The following is a 23636-nucleotide window of genomic DNA, read 5'->3' on the forward strand; positions in this document are numbered from 1 at the left end:
AATATCCTCATCAATCTACACACAATACCCCATAACGAAAAAGTGGAAACAGGTCCATAGAAATGTCAACAAATTTATAAAAAGGAAAAAACTGAAATATCACATTTACATAAGTATTCAGACCCTTTGCTATGAGACTCAAAATTACGCTCAGGTTTCCAATCTACAACTTGATTAGAGTCTACCTGTGGTAAATTAAATTGATTAGGCATGATTTGGAAAGGCAGACACCTGTCTATATAAGATCCCACAGTTGACAGTCCATGTCAGAGCAAAAATCAAGCCATGAGGTCGAAGTAATTATCCGTAGAGCTCCGAGACAGGATTGGGTCGAGGCACAGATCTGGGGAAGGGTACCAAAAAATGTTCTGCAGCATTGAAGGTCCCCAAGAACACAGTGGCCTCCATCATTCTTAAATGGAAGAAGTTGGGAACCACCAAGACTCTTCCTAGAGCTGGACGCCCAGCCAAACTGAGAAATCTGGGGAGAAGGGCCTTGGTCAGGGAGGTGACCAAGAACTCGATGGTCACTCTGACAGAGCTCCAGAGATCCTTTGTGGAGATGGGAGAATTACCAGAAGGACAACCATCTCTGCAGCACTCTACCAATCAGGCCTTTATGGTAGAGTGGCCAGACAGAAGCCACTCCTCAGTAAAAGGCACATGACAGCCTGCTTGGAGTTTCCTAAAATGCACCTAAAACTGTTTTTGCTCTGTCATTATGGGGTATTGTGTGTAGATTGATGAGGGGGAAAACAATTTAATCAATTTTAGAATAAGGCTGTAACGTAACAAAATGTGGAAATGTCAAGGGGTCTGAATACTTTCTGAATGCACTGTATGTTTTTGTTCAGTGTAGAATGATGGCAGAGTCAGTGAAATACTCATTTAAAAGCCATTAGTATCCACCAAGCAGCTTCATGAGGTAGTCACCTGGAATGTGTTTCAATTAACAGGTGTGCCATCTTAAAAGTACATTTGTGGAATGTCTTTCCTTCTTAATGCATTTGAGCCAATCAGATGTGTTTTGACAAGGTAGGGGTGGTATACAGAAGATGGCCCTATTTTGTGAAATACCAAGTCCATATTACCTCTGATGACCTGGCCTCCACAATCACCCGACCTCAACCCAATTGAGATGGTTTTGGATGAGTTGGACCGCAGTGAAGGAAAAGCAGCCAACAAGTGCTCAGCATATGTGGGAAATCCTTCGAGACTGTTGGAAAAGCATTCCTGGTGAAGCTGGTTTAGAGAATGCCAAGAGTAAGCAAAGCTGTCATCAAGGCAAAGGGTGGCTACTTTGAAGAATCTAAAATGTATTTTGATTTGTTTAACACTTTTTTGGTTAATACATGATTCCATATGTGTTATTTCATAGTTTTGATGTCTTCACTATTATTCTAAAATGTAGAAAATAGTGAAAATAAAGAAAAACCCTTGAATGAGTAGGTGTGTCCAAACTTTTGACTGGTACTGTATATATATATATATGTATATATACACACTACTGTTCAAAAGTGTGGGGTCACATTTTTGTCCATAAAAATAACATCAAATTGCTCAGAAATACACTGAGACATTATTAATGTGGTAAATGACTATTGTAACTGGAGAAGGCAGATTTTTTATGGAATATTTACATAGGCATACAGAGGCTCATTATCAGCAACTATCACTCCTGTGTTCCAATGGCACGTTGTGTTAGCTAATCCAAATTTATCATTTTAAACGGCTATTTGATCATTAGAAAACCCTTTTTCAATTATGTTAGCACAGCTGAAAACTGTTGTTCTGATTAAAGAAGCAATACAACTGTCCTTCTTTAGACTAGTTGAGTATCTGGAGCATCAGCATTTGTGGGTTCGATTACAGGCTCAAAATGGCCAGAAACAAAGAACTTTCCTCTGAAACTCGTCAGTCTATTCTTGTTCTGAGAAATGAAGGCTATTCCATGTGAGAAATTGCCAAGACACTGAAGATCTCGTACAACGCTGTGTACTACTCCCTTCACAGAACAGCGCAAACTGTCTCTAACCAGAATAAAAAGAGTGGGAGGCACCGATGCATAACTGAGCAAGAGGACAAGTACATTAGAGTGTCTAGTTTGAGAAACAGACACATTACAAGTCCTCAACTGGCAGCTTCATTAAATAGTACCAGCAAAACACCAGTCTCAACGTCAACAGTGAAGAGGTTACTCCGGGATGCTGGCCTTCTACACGACACTACACACCACTACACACAACCACACCTCACCACTACACCACACTACACTAGTGGCGTGGTGTGGTTGTGTGTAGTGGTGTGTAGTGTCGTGTAGTGGTGAGGTGTGGTTGTGTGTAGTGGTGTGTAGTGTCGTGTAGTGGTGTGGTGTGGTTGTGTGTAGTGGTGTGTAGTGTCGTGTAGTGGTGTGGTGTGGTTGTGTGTAGTGGTGTGTAGTGTACTGTGGTGTAGTTATTGCAGTGTTGTGGTGTGGTGTGGTGGTATGTGGTATAGTGTAGTGTAGTGTAGTGTAGTGTAGTGTAGTGTAGTGAGTGTAGTGCAGTGTAGTGTAGTGGTGTGTAGTGGTGTGTAGTGTGGGGTAGTGTAATGTAGTGTGGTGGTGTGCTGTGGTGTGGTGTAGTGGTGTGTAGTGTAGTGTAGTGTAGTGTAGTGTAGTGTAGTGTAGTGTGGTGTAGTGTGGTGCAGTGTAGTGTAGTGTAGTGCAGTGTAGTGTAGTGTAGTGCAGTGTAGTGTAGTGTAGTGTTGTGTGGCGTAGTGTTGTGTGGCGTAGTGTAGTGTAGTGCAGTGTAGTGTAGTGGTGTGTAGTGGTGTGTAGTGTGGGGTAGTGTAATGTAGTGTGGTGGTATGTAGTGTGGTGTAATGTAGTGTGGGGTAGTGTAGTGTAGTGTAGTGTAGTGTAGTGGTGTGTAGTGTAGTGTAGTGTGGTGTAGTGTGGTGTAGTGTGGTGTGGTGTAGTGTAGTGTGGTGTAGTGTGGTGTAGTGTGGTGTGGTGTAGTGTGGTGTGGTGTAGTGTAGTGTAGTGTGGTGTAGTGTAGTGTGGTGTAGTGTAGTGTAGTGTAGTATAGTGTAGTGTAGTGTAGTGTAGTGTAGTGTAGTGTAGTGTAGTGTAGTGTGGTGTAGTGTAGTGTAGTGTGGTGTGGTGTAGTGTAGTGTAGTGTAGTGTAGTGTAGTGTAGTGTAGTGTGGTGTAATGTAGTGTAGTGTGGTGTGGGGTAGTGTAGTGTAGTGTAGTGTAGTGTAGTGTAGTGTAGTGTAGCGTAGTGTAGTGTGGTGTAGTGTGGTGTAGTGTAGTGTAGTGTGGTGGTATATAGTGTGATGTAATGTAGTGTAATGGTATGTAGTGTGATGTAGTGTGGGGTAGTGTAGTGGTGTGTAGTGTAATGATATGTAGTGTGGTGTAGTGGTGTGTAGTGGTGTGTAGTGGTGTGTAGTGGTGTGTAGTGTGGGGTAGTGTAATGTAGTGTGGTGGTATGTAGTGTGGTGTAATGTAGTGTGGTGTAGTGTGGTGGTATGTAGTGTGGTGTAATGTAGTGTGGTGTAGTGTAGTGGTGTGTAGTGGTGTGTAGTGTAGTGTAGTGTGGTGTGGTGTAGTGTAGTGCAGTGTAGTGTAGTGTAGTGTAATGTAGTGTAGTGGTAGTGTAGTGTGGTGTAATGTAGTGTGCTGTGGTGTGGTGTTGTGTGGCGTAGTGTAGTGTAGTGTAGTGTAGTGTAGTGTGGCGTAGTGTGGTGTAATGTAGTGTAGTGTAGTGTAGTGTAGTGTAGTGTAGTGGTGTGTAGTGGTGTGTAGTGTGGGGTAGTGTGGTGGTATGTAGTGTGGTGTAGTGTAGTGTAGTGTAGCGTAGTGTAGTGTGGTGTAATGTAGTGTGGTGGTATGTAGTGTGGTGTAATGTAGTGTGGGGTAGTGTAGTGGTGTGTAGTGTAATGGTATGTAGTGTGGTGTAGTGTAATGTAGTGTGGTGGTATGTAGTGTAGTGTGGTGTAGTGTAGTATAGTGTAATGGTATGTAGTGTGGTGTGGTGTAGTGTAATGTAGTGTAGTGTAATGTAGTGTAGTGTAATGTAGTGTAGTATAGTGTAATGGTATGTAGTGTGGTGTGGTGTAGTGTAATGTAGTGTAGTGTGGTGTAGTGTAGTGTAGTGTGGTGTAATGTAGTGTAGTGTAGTGTAATGTAGTGTAGTGTAATGTAGTGTAGTATAGTGTAATGGTATGTAGTGTGGTGTGGTGTAGTGTAATGTAGTGTGGTGGTATGTAGTGTGGGGTAGTGTAATGTAGTGTGGTGGTATGTAGTGTGGTGTAATGTAGTGTGGTGGTATGTAGTGTGGGGTAGTGTAATGTAGTGTGGTGGTATGTAGTGTGGGGTAGTGTAATGTAGTGTGGTGGTATGTAGTGTAGTGTAGTGTAATGTAGTGTAGTGTAATGTAGTGTGGTGGTATGTAGTGTGGTGTAGTGTAATGTAGTGTGGTGGTATGTAGTGTGGGGTAGTGTAATGTAGTGTGGTGGTATGTAGTGTAGTGTAGTGTAATGTAGTGTAGTGTAATGTAGTGTGGTGGTATGTAGTGTGGGGTAGTGTAATGTAGTGTGGTGGTATGTAGTGTAGTGTAGTGTAGTGTAGTGTGGTGGTATGTAGTGTGGTGTAGTGTAATGTGGTGTGGTGGTATGTAGTGTGGTGTAGTGTAGTGTAGTGTAATGTAGTGTGGTGGTATGTAGTGTGGTGTAGTGTAGTGTGGTTGTATGTAGTGTCGTGTAGTGTAATGTAGTGTGGTGGTATGTAGTGTGGTGTAGTGTAATGTAGTGTGGTGGTATGTAGTGTGGTGGTATGTAGTGTGGTGTAGTGTAGTGTAGTGTAGTGTAGTGTGGTGGTATGTAGTGTGGTGTAGTGTAGTGTAGTGTAGTGTAGTGTGGTGGTATGTAGTGTGGTGTAGTGTAATGTAGTGTGGTGGTATGTAGTGTGGTGTAGTGTAATGTAGTGTGGTGGTATGTAGTGTGGTGTAGTGTAATGTAGTGTGGTGGTATGTAGTGTAATGTAGTGTAGTGCAGTGTAGTGTAGTGTAGTGTAATGTAGTGTGGTGATATGTAGTGTGGTGGTATGTAGTGTGGTGTAGTGTAATGTAGTGTGGTGGTATGTAGTGTGGTGTAGTGTAATGTAGTGTAGTGCAGTGTAGTGTAGTGTAGTGTAATGTAGTGTGGTGGTATGTAGTGTGGTGGTATGTAGTGTGGTGTAGTGTAATGTAGTGTGGTGGTATGTAGTGTGGGGTAGTGTAATGTAGTGTGGTGATATGTAGTGTGGTGTAGTGTAGTGTAGTGTGTTGGTATGTAGTGTGGTGTAGTGTAGTGTAGTGTGGTGGTATGTAATGTGGTGTAGTGTAATGTAGTGTGGTGGTATGTAGTGTGGTGTAGTGTAATGTAGTGTGGTGGTATGTAGTGTGGTGTAGTGTAGTGTAGTGTGGTGGTATGTAGTGTGGTGTAGTGTAGTGTAGTGTGGTGGTATGTAGTGTGGTGTAGTGTAATGTAGTGTGGTGGTATGTAGTATGGTGTAGTGTAATGTAGTGTGGTGGTATGTAGTGTGGTGTAGTGTAATGTAGTGTGGTGGTATGTAGTGTGGTGTAGTGTAGTGTAGTGTGGTGGTATGTAGTGTGGGGTAGTGTAATGTAGTGTGGTGGCGTGTAGTGTTTTGTCCAGGCAGGGCTATGGCATGCCTGCTAATCTGTGCCCAGTTCAGAGACACAGCGAGCGCATTTGCTACAAGCTGATTCTGCCTCTAAATCTTAAGCACAGAGCAGTGATACAATGTGTGTTGATGTGTGCATTAGTATGTGTGCGTGTGTTTGAGTGTTAGAGAAAGTGAACAAGTGTTTGTTCAGAGGCAGGAGGGAAAGCCAACAGAGTGCACTTACACATACACAACCCCGAGTGTTGGATAAGCATGGCTGAGAATGGTACTGCTAAGCCCTGAGGGACATGCCTGTAGCAAGTTTACTGGTGTGTGCCGAGACGGAGGGGGGAAGAGAGAGGGAGAGCGAGAGAGGGAGAGATGGAGAGAGGGAGAGAGGGAGAGAGGGAGAGATGGAGAGAGGGAGAGCGAGAGAGGGAGAGCGAGAGAGGGAGAGATGGAGAGAGGGAGAGATGGAGAGAGGGAGAGATGGAGAGAGGGAGAGAGCGAGAGAGGGAGAGATGGAGAGAGGGAGAGCGAGAGAGGGAGAGATGGAGAGAGGGAGAGAGGGAGAGATGGAGAGAGGGAGAGATGGAGAGAGGGAGAGCGAGAGAGGGAGAGATGGAGAGAGGGAGAGATGGAGAGAGGGAGAGATGGAGAGAGAGATAGGAAGAGGGAAGAGAGGGGACAGAAGACTAGGCCCAGATGGTGGGCAATTAGCACAGTGCTAGAAATAGGAGTCATCTGCCAGAGAGAGAGAGAGACATAGAGAGAGTGTGAGACAGAGGGAAGACAGAGAGAATGCGAGAGAGAGGAAAGAGAGACACATTGAGAGAGAGGAAAGAGAGAGAGACATTTCTTTGGCAATGCAAACATATGTTTACCATGCCAATAAATCCCTTTGAACTGAATTGAATGGAGAGAGAGAGAAGAAAGGAAGAGAGACAGAGAGAAAGAGAGCGAGAGAAAGGAAGGGAGAGTGGGAGAGAGAAATAAGAAGATACAATTCAAAAGAGAGAGCGAGAGAGAGAAAGAGAAGAAAAGAATAGACAGAGAGAGAGAGAAAGAGAGAGAGAGTGCAAGAGAGAGAAAGAGAGAGGGAGAGAAAGAGAGGGAGAGAGAGATTTTACTTTTGTTTATTATCTATTTCACTTGCTTGTAAACACGTTTCCCATGCCAATAAAGCCCCTTAAATTGAAATTAAATTGAGAGAGAGAGAAAGAGAGTGACAGAGAGAGAGACAGAGAGAGAGACAGAAAGAGGGAAAGAGAGAGAGAGAGAGAGTGCAAGAGAGAGAGAGAGAGAGAGAGAGACAGAGAGAGAGAGTGCAAGAGAGAGAGAGAGAGACAGAGAGAGAGAGTGCAAGAGAGAGAGAGAGAGAGAGAGAGAGAGAGAGAGAGAGAGAGAGAGAGAGAGAGAGAGAGAGAGAGAGAGAGAGAGAGAGAGAGAGATGTTCCACTGTTACCAGCTCTGCCAAGCAGCACATTAGCAGAGAGAGAGGGGGGGGGTATTCTGGGGAAGGTTACACACTGCTCACTGGAGCAGATTTTTGTCTTTACTTGAAGACAATGTTAAAGGTCCAATGCAGCCATTTTTATCCTATTATCAAATCATTCCCGCGTAACAATTATGTACGTACCTTACTGTGATTGTTTTCAATTAAAATTGTCAATAAATAAATAGCTTCTTAGCAAAGAGCAATTTCTCAAGCAAGAATGTTGTTAGGACTCTCTGGGAGTGGTCTGAGTGGGAAACTGGCAGATAGGTTTGTACAGTACAAGTCAAATGTTTGGACACACCTACTCATTCAAGGGTTTTTCTTTATTTTTACTATTTTCTACATTGTGAATAATAAAAAGAAGACACATATGGAATCATGTAGTAACCAAAAAAGTGTTAAAACAAATCAAAATATATTTTAGATTTTAGATTCTTCAAAGTAGCCACTCTTTGCCTTGATGACAGCTTTGCACACTCTTGGCATTCTCTCAACCAGCTTCACCTGGAATGCTTTTCCAACAGCCTTGAAGGAGTTCCCACACATGCTGAGCACTTGTTGGCTGCTTTTCCTTCACTCTGCTGTCCAACTCATCTCAAACCATCTCAATTTGGTGGAAGTCGGGTGATTGTGGAGGCCAGGTCATCTGATGCAGCTCTCCATCACTCTTCTCATTCTTGGTCAAATAGCTCTTACACAGCCTGGAGGTGTGTTGGGTCATTGTCCTGTTGAAAAACAAATGATAGTCCCACTAAGCGCAAACCAGATGGGATGCCATATTGCTGCAGAATGCTGTGGTAGCTATGCTGGTTAAGTGTGCCTTGAATTCTAAATAAATCACTGACAGTGTCACCAGTAAAGCACTCCCACACGTCACACCTCCTCCTCCATGCTTCACAGTGGGAACCACATATGCGGAGATCATCCGTTCACCTACTCTGTTTCTCAAGGACAGATTTCAAGGACAAAGGACAGATTTCTACCGGTCTAATGTCCATTGCTCGTGTTTCTTGGCCCAAGCTAGTCTCTTCTTATTATTGGTGTCCGTTAGTAGTGGTTTCTTTGCAGCAATTTGACCAGGAAGGCCTGATTCACGCAGTCTCCTCTGAACAGTTAATGTTGAGATGTGTCTGTTACTTGAACTCTGTGAAGCATTTATTTGGGTTGCAATTTCTGAGGCTGGTAACTCTAATAACCTTATCCTCTGCAGCGGAGGTAATTCTGGGTCTTCCTTTATTGTGGCGATCCTCATGAGAGCCAGTTTCATCATAGCACTTGATGGTTTTTGCGACTGCACTTGAAGAAACTTTCAATGTTCTTGACATTTTCCGTATTGACTGACCTTCATGTCTTAAAGTAATGATGGACTGTCATTTCTCTTATTTGAGCTGTTCTTGCCATTATATGGACTCGGTCTTATACCAAATAGGGATATATTCTGTATACCACCTCTACCTTGTCACAACACAACTGATTGGCCCAAGCACATTAAGAAGGAAAGAAATTCCACAAATGAACTTTTAACAAGGCACACCTGTTATTTGAAACACATTCCTGGTGACTACCTCGTGAAGCTGGTTGAGAAAATTCAAAAAATTTGCAAAACTGTCATCAAGGCAAAGAGCGGCTACTTTGAATATCTCAAATATAAAATAAGATGACATTTTTTTTGGCTACTACATAATTCCATATGTGCTATGTCATAGTGTTGATGCCTTCACCATTATTCTACAATGTAGAAAATAGTAAAAATAAAGAAAAACCCTTGAATGAGTAGGTATGTCCAAACTTTTGACTGGCACTGTGTATATATAGAACACAGGAAATCATGTTTTTGACTGCACTAGGCCTTTAAGAGAGACACAGTTCTGAGAAGGAGAGAACAACAAATACATATTTTTCTAAGAATCATATCTATTTCTCAACATTACTCATTGATGCAAGATACCTTGTTTTATACCCGATAGCCTCACATCCAAGCCTCCATTCGATAAAAACCTCCCTGCATAAAAGGTTCATGTTCTGTTTTTGCAAGTGCATGAGTCAGATTGATGTTATGATCTTGTTTCCCTTACACAGTAAACCCATTTCAGTGTGTGTGTGTGTGTGTGTGTGTGTGTGTGTGTGTGTGTGTGTGTGTGTGTGTGTGTGTGTGTGTGTGTGTGTGTGTGTGTGTGTGTGTGTGTGTGTGTGTGTGTGTGTGTGTGTGTGTGTGTCAGACACTCACATGTGCTGGGATGCGTTGGGAAAGGCAGTGCTGTACTGAGGTGCTGAGTCCTCCGGCCCATGGGGGGCTGCATGGCTCATCACCATCATCACTGGCCGGTGAGGGTACATCCTCTTAGACGAGCGGAAGTAGTTGATGCCGTCCTCTGTGATGAGGTCCGTAAAGTAGTCCTGCAGAAGGACGAAACGCTGATTTAACACCCACACAATGAATTGGGACATCAGTAAATGCACTTTCCACAAATGTCTGTGTATCAGCTTGATTCTCCTGAAATGCTTTTTGCAATTACCCTTTGCTAGTTTGAATGAAAACGTTTCATCACTTCACAGGTGGAGCTGCTGTTCTACTACAGTTAACAATGTCTTCAAAGAGATCCCTCTCTCTATGCAGACATGACAATGGAGACTGAAGGAATGCCAAGGACCAGGGTTCCACCTCTGAGACCAAGCCGACTGAAGGAATGCCAAGGACCAGGGTTCCACCTCTGAGACCAAGCCGACTGAAGGAATGACAAGGACCAGGGTTCCACCTCTGAGACCAAGCCGACTGAAGGAATGACAAGGACCAGGGTTCCACCTCTGAGACCAAGCCGACTGAAGGAATGCAAAGGACCAGGGTTCCACCTCTGAGACCAAGCCGACTGAAGGAATGACAAGGACCAGGGTTCCCCCTCTGAGACCAAGCCGACTGAAGGAATGCCAAGGACCAGGGTTCCACCTCTGAGACCAAGCCGACTGAAGGAATGCAAAGGACCAGGGTTCCACCTCTGAGACCAAGCCGACTGAAGGAATGCAAAGGACCAGGGTTCCACCTCTGAGACCAAGCCGACTGAAGGAATGACAAGGACCAGGGTTCCACCTCTGAGACCAAGCCGACTGAAGGAATGACAAGGACCAGGGTTCCCCCTCTGAGACCAAGTCAAGGGGAATATGCAGTCAGAACTCCACACTCATCTTCCTCCCCGTCTCTCTCTCTCCCTCTCTCCCTCTCTCCCTCTCTCTCTCTCCACCCCCCTCTCTCTCTCTCTCTCTCTCTCTCTCTCTCTCTCTCTCTCTCTCTCTCTCTCTCTCTCTCTCTCTCTCTCTCTCTCTCTCTCTCTCTCTCTCTCTCTCTCTCATAGTGCCAGTGGGTGATGGAGAGGAGGCCTTTAGTGAACAGGTTGTGTACAACTGCAGGGCAGTGTTCATGCCATAAACCAAACCACCCCTCCACTCCCTTCCTCCAGTTTTCCCCTCCCTTCCCTCTCTTCTGTGGGAGGCACCCATTCCTGGCAAGGGTTGGCAGGCACAATTGGAACTAAACTGGGGCCAGGTGGTGTTGGGAAACAGGACAGATAGATACATCTATACTGTTGGGAAATATATTGAGAGAAGAGGAGTAAATGTAGGACAATGAAAAGTCCTTGACTGATTGATGAGGATTACACTGGCAAACTCAGTTGAGATGGATAACTCACAGGCAGGGCACAGCACGAGAGAAAGAACACACACACACACGCACACGCACGCACACACACACGCACGCACGCACGCACACACACACACGCACGCACTCACGCACGTACGTACGTATTATACAGACCTTAGGGTACTCGCAGCCATGTTTCTCGCGGACTCCATTCCTGCACAGGGTGTAGTTGTAGAAACGGGAGTTCTTGACCAGCCCCACCCACTCTCTCCATCCAGGAGGAATATAGGAACCGTTGTACTCATTCAGGTACTTCCCAAAGAAGCCTGCATGGTGGGGCACAGGCATAAAAGGTCATTCAATTATCTTAGTTACATCAAATCTAATTAGTTTCATCTGCACAATTTATGAATCGTTTTTCTTGTTGAAGGGTGGAGGGAGGGGGGAGGGATAGAGGGAGGGAAGGCTGGGTGTTGGAGGTGGAGGGCTAAATGTCACAGACAAGTACATCAATAGTCATGATTCAACTGTTGGCGGTGTAGTGAACTAACTAACAAACAGACAGATCGATGAAAACATAAGCAGAGGAAATAAAAGGCTATTGCTGTCCAATTGCTACTGCTGCTACTGATAGTACAGCTTCTGCTGCTACTGATAGTACAGCTTCTGCTGCTACTGCTACTACTGATAGTACAGCTTCTGCTGCTACTGCTACTACGATAACTACTACTACTACTGCTGCTACTACTACCACTACTACTACTGCTACTACTACTATTACTACTACTACTACTATTACTATTACTACTACTACTACTACTGCTACTGCTGCTGCTACTACTGCTACTACTACCACTACTACTACTACTATTACTACTACTACTACTGCTGCTACTATTACTACTACTACTACTACTACTACTGCTGCTACTACTGCTGCTACTACTACTAGTACTACTACTACTACTATTACTATCACTACTGCTGCGGCTACTGCTACTACTGCTACTACTGCTACTATTACTACTACTACTGCTACTACTACTATTACTACTACTGGTACTATTACTACTACTACTACTGCTACTATTACTACTACTGCTACTACTGCTGCTACTACTGCTGCTACTACTGCTACTACTACCACTACTACTACTGCTACTACTACTATTACTACTACTACTCCTGCTACTATTACTACTGCTACTACTACTACTATTACTATCACTACTATTGCTGCTACTGCTACTACTACTGCTACTACTACCACTACTACTACTCATACTCCTACTACTACTGCTGCTACTATTACTACTACTACTACTCCTACTACTACTGCTGCTACTACTACTACTACTGCTACTATTACTACTACTACTACTACTACTACTGTTTCTACTACTACTACTGCTGCTACTACTATTACTACTACTACTACTACTGCTACTATTACTATTACTACTGCTACTACTGCTGCTGCTACTGCTGCTGCTACTACTGCTACTACTACTACTACTACTGGTACTATTACTACTACTACTACTGCTACTATTACTACTACTACTACTACTGCTACTACTACTATTACTACTACTACTACTAATACTACTACTACTACTACTACTATTACTACTACTACTACTGCTACTGCTACTATTACTACTACTATTACTACTACTACTACTCCTACTACTACTGCTGCTACTACTACTACTACTGCTACTATTACTACTACTACTACTACTACTACTGTTTCTACTACTACTACTGCTGCTACTACTACTACTACTGCTACTATTACTACTACTACTACTAATACTACTACTACTACTACTACTGCTACTGCTACTATTACTACTACTATTACTACTACTACTACTCCTACTACTACTGCTGCTACTACTACTACTACTGCTACTATTACTACTACTACTACTACTACTACTGTTTCTACTACTACTACTGCTTCTGTTACTCCCACTACTACAACTACTATTGAGTCTGTCTGGATAAATGCTAGAGACAGAATTCTGATCTGATTTGCTCCTCTCCTGTTGGATCAGCAGGCAGTAGCTGAGGGAGAACACACTACCTACATCAGACCGTATTCACAAAGTGTCTGAATGGTGATCTAGGATCAGTGTTGCCTTTCAAATCATAATGAATAATAGGATAGGCCCCTGCCCAGGCGTATGGCTCCGGGGGAGGGAGACTTCTTCAGTGGTTTAACGTTAACATGGAGAGCTGATAGGTTTTAGCATGGCAGGAGGCCTTTGGTTGAGGTAGTGTTTGGTTGTTGTGGAGAGGCAGGACATGGACGATACACAACACAGACACAGTGTAGACCGATGTGGGCTTTGGTGTCCGTCAGTAGTAACGTGGAGGATTTCTAGGGAGACTGCTTGGAACAGATGTTACAGCATGTCACCGAGTGTAAAACCGATTGAGATTCTCTTGAGTTTTTTTTTTTACATTTCTTATCTAGATTTCTAATCATGTGTGTGATGAAATTATACCACTGCAGTGCTGTGCAGCGCCTCCCCTTTCATTTGGAATGAGTCACAAAGGTGTAACTTCAAAGCAAGCACATAACCACATCTTCAAATAAGGGTTTTGATAGTGAGTGAATGTGTGTGCAAAAATAAATAAAGGAATGGAATGTGTGTGAATGAGCGTGTGTGTTCTTTTCCTGTAAGTTCTGTGATTTCTGGAGAACAGGACAAAGGGAATGTAAGAGCTGGCTCCTTAAAGGACTTCTCTCTCTGTTATGGCTGGGGGCCAAGTACTGTATCTAATGTAAAAGTAACTATTGCATTAGTAAAGAAACCTATGAATGTCAGCGTCTGTCTGGATGAAACAGCAAGGTCTGCCAGAGAATGGCTGTCCACTCTGAGAGAGACTCAGACTGCGTACCGATTGGCCGTCCACTCTGAGAGAGACTCAGACTGCGTACCGATTGGCCGTCCACTCTGAGAGAGACTCAGACTGCGTACCGATTGGCCGTCCACTCTGAGAGAGACTCAGACTGCGTTCCGAATGGCCGTCCACTCTGAAAGAGACTCAGACTGAGTCCCAAATGGCACCCTATTTATTTTATAGTGCACCACCTTTGACCAGGGCCCCTAGGGTAGTAGTCCACTATACTCTGTAGATAATAGGGGGTAGTAGTCCACTATACTCTGTAGATAATAGGGGGTAGTAGTCCACTATACTCTGTAGATAATAGGGGGTAGTAGTCCACTATATCCTGTAGATAATAGGGGGTAGTAGTCCACTATACTCTGTAGATAATAGGGGGTAGTAGTGGACTATACTCTGTAGATAATAGGGGGTAGTAGTCCACTATATCCTGTAGATAATAGGGGGTAGTAGTCCACTATATCCTGTAGATAATAGTGGGTAGTAGTGGACTATATCCTGTAGATAATAGGGGGTAGTAGTCCACTATACTCTGTAGATAATAGGGGGTAGTAGTCCACTATATCCTGTAGATAATAGGGGGTAGTAGTCCACTATACTCTGTAGATAATAGGGGGTAGTAGTCCACTATACTCTGTAGATAATAGGGGGTAGTAGTCCACTATACTCTGTAGATAATAGGGGGTAGTAGTCCACTATACTCTGTAGACAATAGGGGGTAGTAGTCCACTATACTCTGTAGATAATAGGGGGTAGTAGTCCACTATACTCTGTAGATAATAGGGGGTAGTAGTCCACTATATCCTGTAGATAATAGGGGGTAGTAGTCCACTATACTCTGTAGATAATAGGGGGTAGTAGTGGACTCTATCCTGTAGATAATAGGGGGTAGTAGTGGACTATATCCTGTAGATAATAGGGGGTAGTAGTGGACTATATCCTGTAGATACTAGGGGGTAGTAGTGGACTATATCCTGTAGATAATAGGGGGTAGTAGTCCACTATATTCTGTAGATAATAGGGGGTAGTAGTCCACTATACTCTGTAGATAATAGGGGGTAGTAGTGGACTATATCCTGTAGATAATAGGGGGTAGTAGTCCACTATATCCTGTAGATAATAGGGGGTAGTAGTCCACTATACTCTGTAGATAATAGGGGGTAGTAGTCCACTATATCCTGTAGATAATAGGGGGTAGTAGTCCACTATACTCTGTAGATAATAGGGGGTAGTAGTCCACTATACTCTGTAGATAATAGGGGGTAGTAGTCCACTATATCCTGTAGATAATAGGGGGTAGTAGTCCACTATATCCTGTAGATAATAGGGGGTAGTAGTCCACTATACTCTGTAGATAATAGGGGGTAGTAGTCCACTATACTCTGTAGATAATAGGGGGTAGTAGTCCACTATATCCTGTAGATAATAGGGGGTAGTAGTCCACTATACTCTGTAGATAATAGGGGGTAGTAGTCCACTATACTCTGTAGATAATAGGGGGTAGTAGTCCACTATATCCTGTAGATAATAGGGGGTAGTAGTCCACTATACTCTGTAGATAATAAGGGGTAGTAGTCCACTATATCCTGTAGATAATAGGGGGTAGTAGTCCACTATACTCTGTAGATAATAGGGGGTAGTAGTCCACTATACTCTGGAGATAATAGGGGGTAGTAGTCCACTATATCATGTAGATAATAGGGGGTAGTAGTCCACTATACTCTGTAGATAATAGGGGGTAGTAGTGGACTATACTCTGTAGATAATAGGGGGTAGTAGTCCACTATACTCTGTTGATAATAGGGGGTAGTAGTCCACTATATCCTGTAGATAATAGTGGGTAGTAGTGGACTATATCCTGTAGATAATAGGGGGTAGTAGTCCACTATACTCTGTAGATAATAGGGGGTAGTAGTGGACTATATCCTGTAGATAATAGGGGGTAGTAGTGGACTGTATCCTGTAGATAATAGGGGGTAGTAGTGGACTATAACCTGTAGATAATAGGGGGTAGTAGTCCACTATATCCTGTAGATAATAGGGGGTAGTAGTCCACTATATCCTGTAGATAATAGTGGGTAGTAGTGGACTATATCCTGTAGATAATAGGGGGTAGTAGTCCACTATACTCTGTAGATAATAGGGGGTAGTAGTCCACTATATCCTGTAGATAATAGGGGGTAGTAGTCCACTATACTCTGTAGATAATAGGGGGTAGTAGTCCACTATACTCTGTAGATAATAGGGGGTAGTAGTCCACTATACTCTGTAGATAATAGGGGGTAGTAGTCCACTATACTCTGTAGACAATAGGGGGTAGTAGTCCACTATACTCTGTAGATAATAGGGGGTAGTAGTCCACTATACTCTGTAGATAATAGGGGGTAGTAGTCCACTATATCCTGTAGATAATAGGGGGTAGTAGTCCACTATACTCTGTAGGTAATAGGGGGTAGTAGTGGACTCTATCCTGTAGATAATAGGGGGTAGTAGTGGACTATATCCTGTAGATAATAGGGGGTAGTAGTGGACTATATCCTGTAGATACTAGGGGGTAGTAGTGGACTATATCCTGTAGATAATAGGGGGTAGTAGTCCACTATATTCTGTAGATAATAGGGGGTAGTAGTCCACTATACTCTGTAGATAATAGGGGGTAGTAGTGGACTATATCCTGTAGATAATAGGGGGTAGTAGTCCACTATATCCTGTAGATAATAGGGGGTAGTAGTCCACTATACTCTGTAGATAATAGGGGGTAGTAGTCCACTATATCCTGTAGATAATAGGGGGTAGTAGTCCACTATACTCTGTAGATAATAGGGGGTAGTAGTCCACTATACTCTGTAGATAATAGGGGGTAGTAGTCCACTATATCCTGTAGATAATAGGGGGTAGTAGTCCACTATATCCTGTAGATAATAGGGGGTAGTAGTCCACTATACTCTGTAGATAATAGGGGGTAGTAGTCCACTATACTCTGTAGATAATAGGGGGTAGTAGTCCACTATATCCTGTAGATAATAGGGGGTAGTAGTCCACTATACTCTGTAGATAATAGGGGGTAGTAGTCCACTATACTCTGTAGATAATAGGGGGTAGTAGTCCACTATATCCTGTAGATAATAGGGGGTAGTAGTACACTATACTCTGTAGATAATAAGGGGTAGTAGTCCACTATATCCTGTAGATAATAGGGGGTAGTAGTCCACTATACTCTGTAGATAATAGGGGGTAGTAGTCCACTATACTCTGTAGATAATAGGGGGTAGTAGTCCACTATATCATGTAGATAATAGGGGGTAGTAGTCCACTATACTCTGTAGATAATAGGGGGTAGTAGTGGACTATACTCTGTAGATAATAGGGGGTAGTAGTCCACTATACTCTGTAGATAATAGGGGGTAGTAGTCCACTATATCCTGTAGATAATAGTGGGTAGTAGTGGACTATATCCTGTAGATAATAGGGGGTAGTAGTCCACTATACTCTGTAGATAATAGGGGGTAGTAGTGGACTATATCCTGTAGATAATAGGGGGTAGTAGTGGACTCTATCCTGTAGATAATAGGGGGTAGTAGTGGACTATAACCTGTAGATAATAGGGGGTAGTAGTGGACTATATCCTGTAGATAATAGGGGGTAGTAGTGGACTATATCCTGTAAATAATAGGGGGTAGTAGTGGACTATATCCTGTAGATAGTAGGGGGTAGTAGTGGACTATATCCTGTAGATAATAGGGGGTAGTAGTCCACTATATCCTGTAGATAATAGGGGGTAGTAGTGGACTATATCCTGTAGATAATAGGGGGTAGTAGTGGACTATATCCTGTAGATAATAGGGGGTAGTAGTGGACTATATCCTGTAGATAATAGGGGGTAGTAGTGGACTCTATCCAGTAGATAATAGGGGGTAGTAGTGGACTATATCCTGTAGATAATAGGGGGTAGTAGTGGACTATAACCTGTAGATAATAGGGGGTAGTAGTGCACTATATCCTGTAGATAATAGTGGATAGTAGTGGACTATATCCTGTAGATAATAGGGGGTAGTAGTGAACTATATCCTGTAGATAATAGGGGGTAGTAGTCCACTATATCCTGTAGATAATAGGGGGTAGTAGTGGACTATATCCTGTAGATAATAGGGGGTAGTAGTGGACTCTATCCAGTAGATAATAGGGGGTAGTAGTCCACTATACTCTGTAGATAATAGGGGGTAGTAGTCCACTATATCCTGTAGATAATAGGGGGTAGTAGTCCACTATACTCTGTAGATAATAGGGGGTAGTAGTCCACTATACTCTGTAGATAATAGGGGGTAGTAGTGGACTATATCCTGTAGATAATAGGGGGTAGTAGTGGACTCTATCCAGTAGATAATAGGGGGTAGTAGTCCACTATACTCTGTAGATAATAGGGGGTAGTAGTCCACTATATCCTGTAGATAATAGGGGGTAGTAGTCCACTATACTCTGTAGATAATAGGGGGTAGTAGTGGACTATATCCTGTAGATAATAGGGGGTAGTAGTCCACTATACTCTGTAGATAATAGGGGGTAGTAGTCCACTATATCCTGTAGATAATAGGGGGTAGTAGTCCACTATATCCTGTAGATAATAGGGGGTAGTAGTGGACTATATCCTGTAGATAATAGGGGGTAGTAGTGGACTATATCCTGTAGATAATAGGGGGTAGTAGTGGACTATATCCTGTAGATAATAGGGGGTAGTAGTGGACTCTATCCAGTAGATAATAGGGGGTAGTAGTCCACTATACTCTGTAGATAATAGGGGGTAGTAGTCCACTATATCCTGTAGATAATAGGGGGTAGTAGTCCACTATACTCTGTAGATAATAGGGGGTAGTAGTGGACTATATCCTGTAGATAATAGGGGGTAGTAGTGGACTCTATCCAGTAGATAATAGGGGGTAGTAGTCCACTATACTCTGTAGATAATAGGGGGTAGTAGTCCACTATATCCTGTAGATAATAGGGGGTAGTAGTCCACTATACTCTGTAGATAATAGGGGGTAGTAGTGGACTATATCCTGTAGATAATAGGGGGTAGTAGTCCACTATACTCTGTAGATAATAGGGGGTAGTAGTCCACTATATCCTGTAGATAATAGGGGGTAGTAGTCCACTATATCCTGTAGATAATAGGGGGTAGTAGTGGACTATATCCTGTAGATAATAGGGGGTAGTAGTGGACTATATCCTGTAGATAATAGGGGGTAGTAGTGGACTATATCCTGTAGATAATAGGGGGTAGTAGTGGACTCTATCCAGTAGATAATAGGGGGTAGTAGTCCACTATACTCTGTAGATAATAGGGGGTAGTAGTCCACTATATCCTGTAGATAATAGGGGGTAGTAGTCCACTATACTCTGTAGATAATAGGGGGTAGTAGTCCACTATACTCTGTAGATAATAGGGGGTAGTAGTCCACTATACTCTGTAGATAATAGGGGGTAGTAGTCCACTATATCCTGTAGATAATAGGGGGTAGTAGTCCACTATACTCTGTAGATAATAGGGGGTAGTAGTGGACTATACTCTGTAGATAATAGGGGGTAGTAGTGGACTCTATCCAGTAGATAATAGGGGGTAGTAGTCCACTATACTCTGTAGATAATAGGGGGTAGTAGTCCACTATATCCTGTAGATAATAGGGGGTAGTAGTCCACTATACTCTGTAGATAATAGGGGGTAGTAGTCCACTATACTCTGTAGATAATAGGGGGTAGTAGTCCACTATATCCTGTAGATAATAGGGGGTAGTAGTCCACTATACTCTGTAGATAATAGGGTGTAGTAGTGGACTATATCCTGTAGATAATAGGGGGTAGTAGTGGACTCTATCCAGTAGATAATAGGGGGTAGTAGTCCACTATACTCTGTAGATAATAGGGGGTAGTAGTCCACTATATCCTGTAGATAATAGGGGGTAGTAGTCCACTATACTCTGTAGATAATAGGGGGTAGTAGTGGACTATACTCTGTAGATAATAGGGGGTAGTAGTCCACTATACTCTGTAGATAATAGGGGGTAGTAGTCCACTATATCCTGTAGATAATAGTGGGTAGTAGTGGACTATATCCTGTAGATAATAGGGGGTAGTAGTCCACTATACTCTGTAGATAATAGGGGGTAGTAGTGGACTATATCCTGTAGATAATAGGGGGTAGTAGTGGACTCTATCCTGTAGATAATAGGGGGTAGTAGTGGACTATAACCTGTAGATAATAGGGGGTAGTAGTGGACTATATCCTGTAGATAATAGGGGGTAGTAGTGGACTATATCCTGTAAATAATAGGGGGTAGTAGTGGACTATATCCTGTAGATAGTAGGGGGTAGTAGTGGACTATATCCTGTAGATAATAGGGGGTAGTAGTCCACTATATCCTGTAGATAATAGGGGGTAGTAGTGGACTATATCCTGTAGATAATAGGGGGTAGTAGTGGACTATATCCTGTAGATAATAGGGGGTAGTAGTGGACTATATCCTGTAGATATTAGGGGGTAGTAGTGGACTCTATCCAGTAGATAATAGGGGGTAGTAGTGGACTATATCCTGTAGATAATAGGGGGTAGTAGTGGACTATAACCTGTAGATAATAGGGGGTAGTAGTGGACTATATCCTGTAGATAATAGTGGATAGTAGTGGACTATATCCTGTAGATAATAGGGGGTAGTAGTGAACTATATCCTGTAGATAATAGGGGCTAGTAGTGGACTAAATCCTGTAGAAAATAGGGGCTAGTAGTGGACTATATCCTGTAGATAATAGAGGGTAGTAGTGGATTATATCCTGTAGATAATAGGGGGTAGTAGTCCACTATACTCTGTAGATAATAGGGGGTAGTAGTGGACTATATCCTGTAGATACTAGGGGGTAGTAGTGGACTATATCCTGTAGATAATAGGGGGTAGTAGTCCACTATATCCTGTAGATAATAGGGGGTAGTAGTCCACTATACTCTGTAGATAATAGGGGGTAGTAGTGGACTATATCCTGTAGATAATAGGGGGTAGTAGTCCACTATACTCTGTAGATAATAGGGGGTAGTAGTCCACTATACCCTGTAGATAATAGGGAGTAGTTGTCCACTATATCCTGTAGATAATAGGGAGTAGTAGTCCACTATACTCTGTAGATAATAGGGGGTAGTAGTCCACTATACTCTGTAGATAATAGGGGGTAGTAGTCCACTATACTCTGTAGATAATAGGGGGTAGTAGTCCACTATACTCTGTAGATAATAGGGGGTAGTAGTCCACTATATCCTGTAGATAATAAGGGGTAGTAGTCCACTATACTCTGTAGATAATAAGGGGTAGTAGTCCACTATACTCTGTAGATAATAGGGGTAGTAGTCCACTATACTCTGTAGATAATAGGGGGTAGTAGTGGACTATATCCTGTAGATAATAGGGGGTAGTAGTGGACTATATCCTGTAGATACTAGGGGGTAGTAGTGGACTATATCCTGTAGATAATAGGGGGTAGTAGTGGACTATACTCTGTAGATAATAGGGGGTAGTAGTCCACTATACTCTGTAGATAATAGGGGGTAGTAGTGGACTATATCCTGTAGATAATAGGGGGTAGTAGTGGACTATATCCTGTAGATAGTAGGGGGTAGTAGTGGACTATATCCTGTAGATAATAGGGGGTAGTAGTCCACTATATCCTGTAGATAATAGGGGGTAGTAGTGGACTCTATCCTGTAGATAATAGGGGGTAGTAGTGGACTATATCCTGTAGATAATAGGGGGTAGTAGTGAACTATATCTTTTAGATAATAGGGGGTAGTAGTGGACTATATCCTGTAGATAATAGGGGGTAGTAGTGGACTATATCCTGTAGATACTAGGGGGTAGTAGTGGACTATATCCTGTAGATAATAGGGGGTAGTAGTGGACTATATCCTGTAGATAATAGGGGATAGTAGTGGACTATATCCTGTAGATAATAGGGGGTAGTAGTGGACTATATCCTGTAGATACTAGGGGGTAGTAGTGGACTATATCCTGTAGATAATAGGGGGTAGTAGTCCACTATTTCTTATAGATAATAAGGGGTAGTAGTCCACTAATCATGACCGACAGGATAGAACAGAACACCAGGCAGGATAGAACAGAACAACAGACAGGATAGAACACATCTAATGGCTTTCACAAGTCCTAACAGAGTGTGAAATTTGTATTCTAATTAAGAAAGGTTTTTGAATACTCAATTAAAATAGTGTTTGCCTCAATTGATTAAGAGATAAGTGATGACTTCAAGTAAATGTGTGTGTGTGTGTGTGTGTGTGTGTGAGTGTGAGTGTGAGTGTGAGTGTGAGTGTGAGTGTGAGTGTGAGTGTGAGTGTGAGTGTGAGTGTGAGTGTGTGTGTGTGTGTGTGAGTGTGTGTGTGAGTGTGTGTGTGAGTGTGTGTGTGAGTGTGAGTGTGAGTGTGAGTGTGAGTGTGAGTGTGAGTGTGAGTGTGAGTGTGTGTGTGTGTGTGTGTGTGTGTGTGTGTGTGTGTGTGTGTGTGTGTGTGCGTGCGTGCGTGTGTGTCAATCTGTACGGAATACTGACCTGTCCTGTAGCCAGTGTTGTTGAGGTACACTCCAAAGGTCCTAGTCTCGTGCTGGGCCTGCCAGGAGGGGGAGGAGCAGTTCTCATTGTTGGTGTAGGTGTTGTGGTTGTGAACGTACTTCCCCGTCAACATGGAGGAGCGTGAAGGACAGCACATGGGCGTAGTCACAAAGGCATTGGAGAAGTGAGTCCCGCCCTGCTCCATGATACCACGTGTCTTATTCATGACCTGCATGGAGCCTGACAAGGGGGAAAGAGAGAGAGACAGGGAGAGAAAGAGAGAGATAGTGTGTGAGAGAGAGAGAGAGGGAGAGCAAGAGAGACAGAGCGAGAGAGAGAAAGAGAGAGAGACGGAGAGAGAGATAGATAGAAAGACAGAGATGGAGAGGCAGAGAGAGAGAGAGAGAGGCAGAGAGAGAGAGAAAGAAAGAAAAAAGGAAAGCTTTGACTATGTACAAACTCAGTGAGCATAGCCTTGCTATTGAGAAAGGCCGCCGTAGGAAGACCTGGCTCTCAAGAAAAGATAGGCTATGTGCACACTGCCCACAAAATGAGGTGGAAATGCCAAATTTCAAATGTATGACCATATTAGAGACACATATTTCTCTACGATTACACAAAGAATTCCAAAACAAACCTAATTTTGATAAACTCCCATATCTACTGGGTGAAATAGCACAGTGTGCCATTACAGCAGCAATATTTGTGACCTGTTGCCACAAGAGAAGGGTGAAGAACAAACACCACTGTAAATACAACCCATATTTATGTTTATTTATTCTCCCTTTTGTACTTTAACTATTTGTACATTGTTACAACACTGTATATAGACATAATATGACATTTGTAATGTCTTTATTCATTTGGAACTTCTGTGCGTATAAAGTTTACTGTTAATTCTTATTGTTTATTTCCCTTTTGTTTATTATCTAGTTCACTTGCTTTAGCAATGTTAACATGTTTCCCATGTGAATAAAGCCCTTAAATTGAAATTGAATTGAATTGAAAGAGAGAGGCGGAGTGAAAGAAACACACACCAGGGTCAGATCTGCTCTGTTTCAGACTGACATGTGACAACCGGGAGGAAGCCCCCACACACCACTTAGCATGGCATCTGTTCTGCTCATGTGAGAGAGAAGGAAGGAGGAGGGAGTAGATGAAGGGAGAAGGAAGGATGAGAGATGTGATGGAGGGAGAAGGAAGAAGGAGAGATGTGATGTAGGGAGAAGGAAGGAAGAGAGAGGACATGAAGGAAGGAGGAGAGATGTGATGAAGGGAGAAGGAAGGAGGAGAGAGGAGATGAAGGAAGGAGGAGAGATGTGATGAAGGGAGAAGGAA

General features: G+C 43.0%; 1 protein-coding gene across 10 annotated transcripts in view; it reads right to left on the reverse strand.

The window, feature by feature from the left end:
- The window catches only part of LOC129861239 (extracellular sulfatase Sulf-2-like), a 396100-nt gene that overhangs the window by 47894 nt on the left and 324570 nt on the right, over window positions 1-23636 (reverse strand). For all 10 annotated transcript variants that reach the window (XM_055932475.1, XM_055932471.1, XM_055932474.1 and 7 more), the window contains 3 exons: window positions 22299-22538; window positions 10959-11110; window positions 9378-9547 (listed from right to left, as the gene is read on the reverse strand). In XM_055932475.1, the coding sequence (XP_055788450.1) occupies window positions 9378-9547; window positions 10959-11110; window positions 22299-22538 (562 nt within the window). The remainder of the gene's footprint in view (window positions 1-9377; window positions 9548-10958; window positions 11111-22298; window positions 22539-23636) is intronic.

The sequence above is a fragment of the Salvelinus fontinalis genome, chromosome 8 (genome assembly GCF_029448725.1).
Source record: "Salvelinus fontinalis isolate EN_2023a chromosome 8, ASM2944872v1, whole genome shotgun sequence".
Lineage (NCBI taxonomy): Eukaryota > Metazoa > Chordata > Actinopteri > Salmoniformes > Salmonidae > Salvelinus > Salvelinus fontinalis.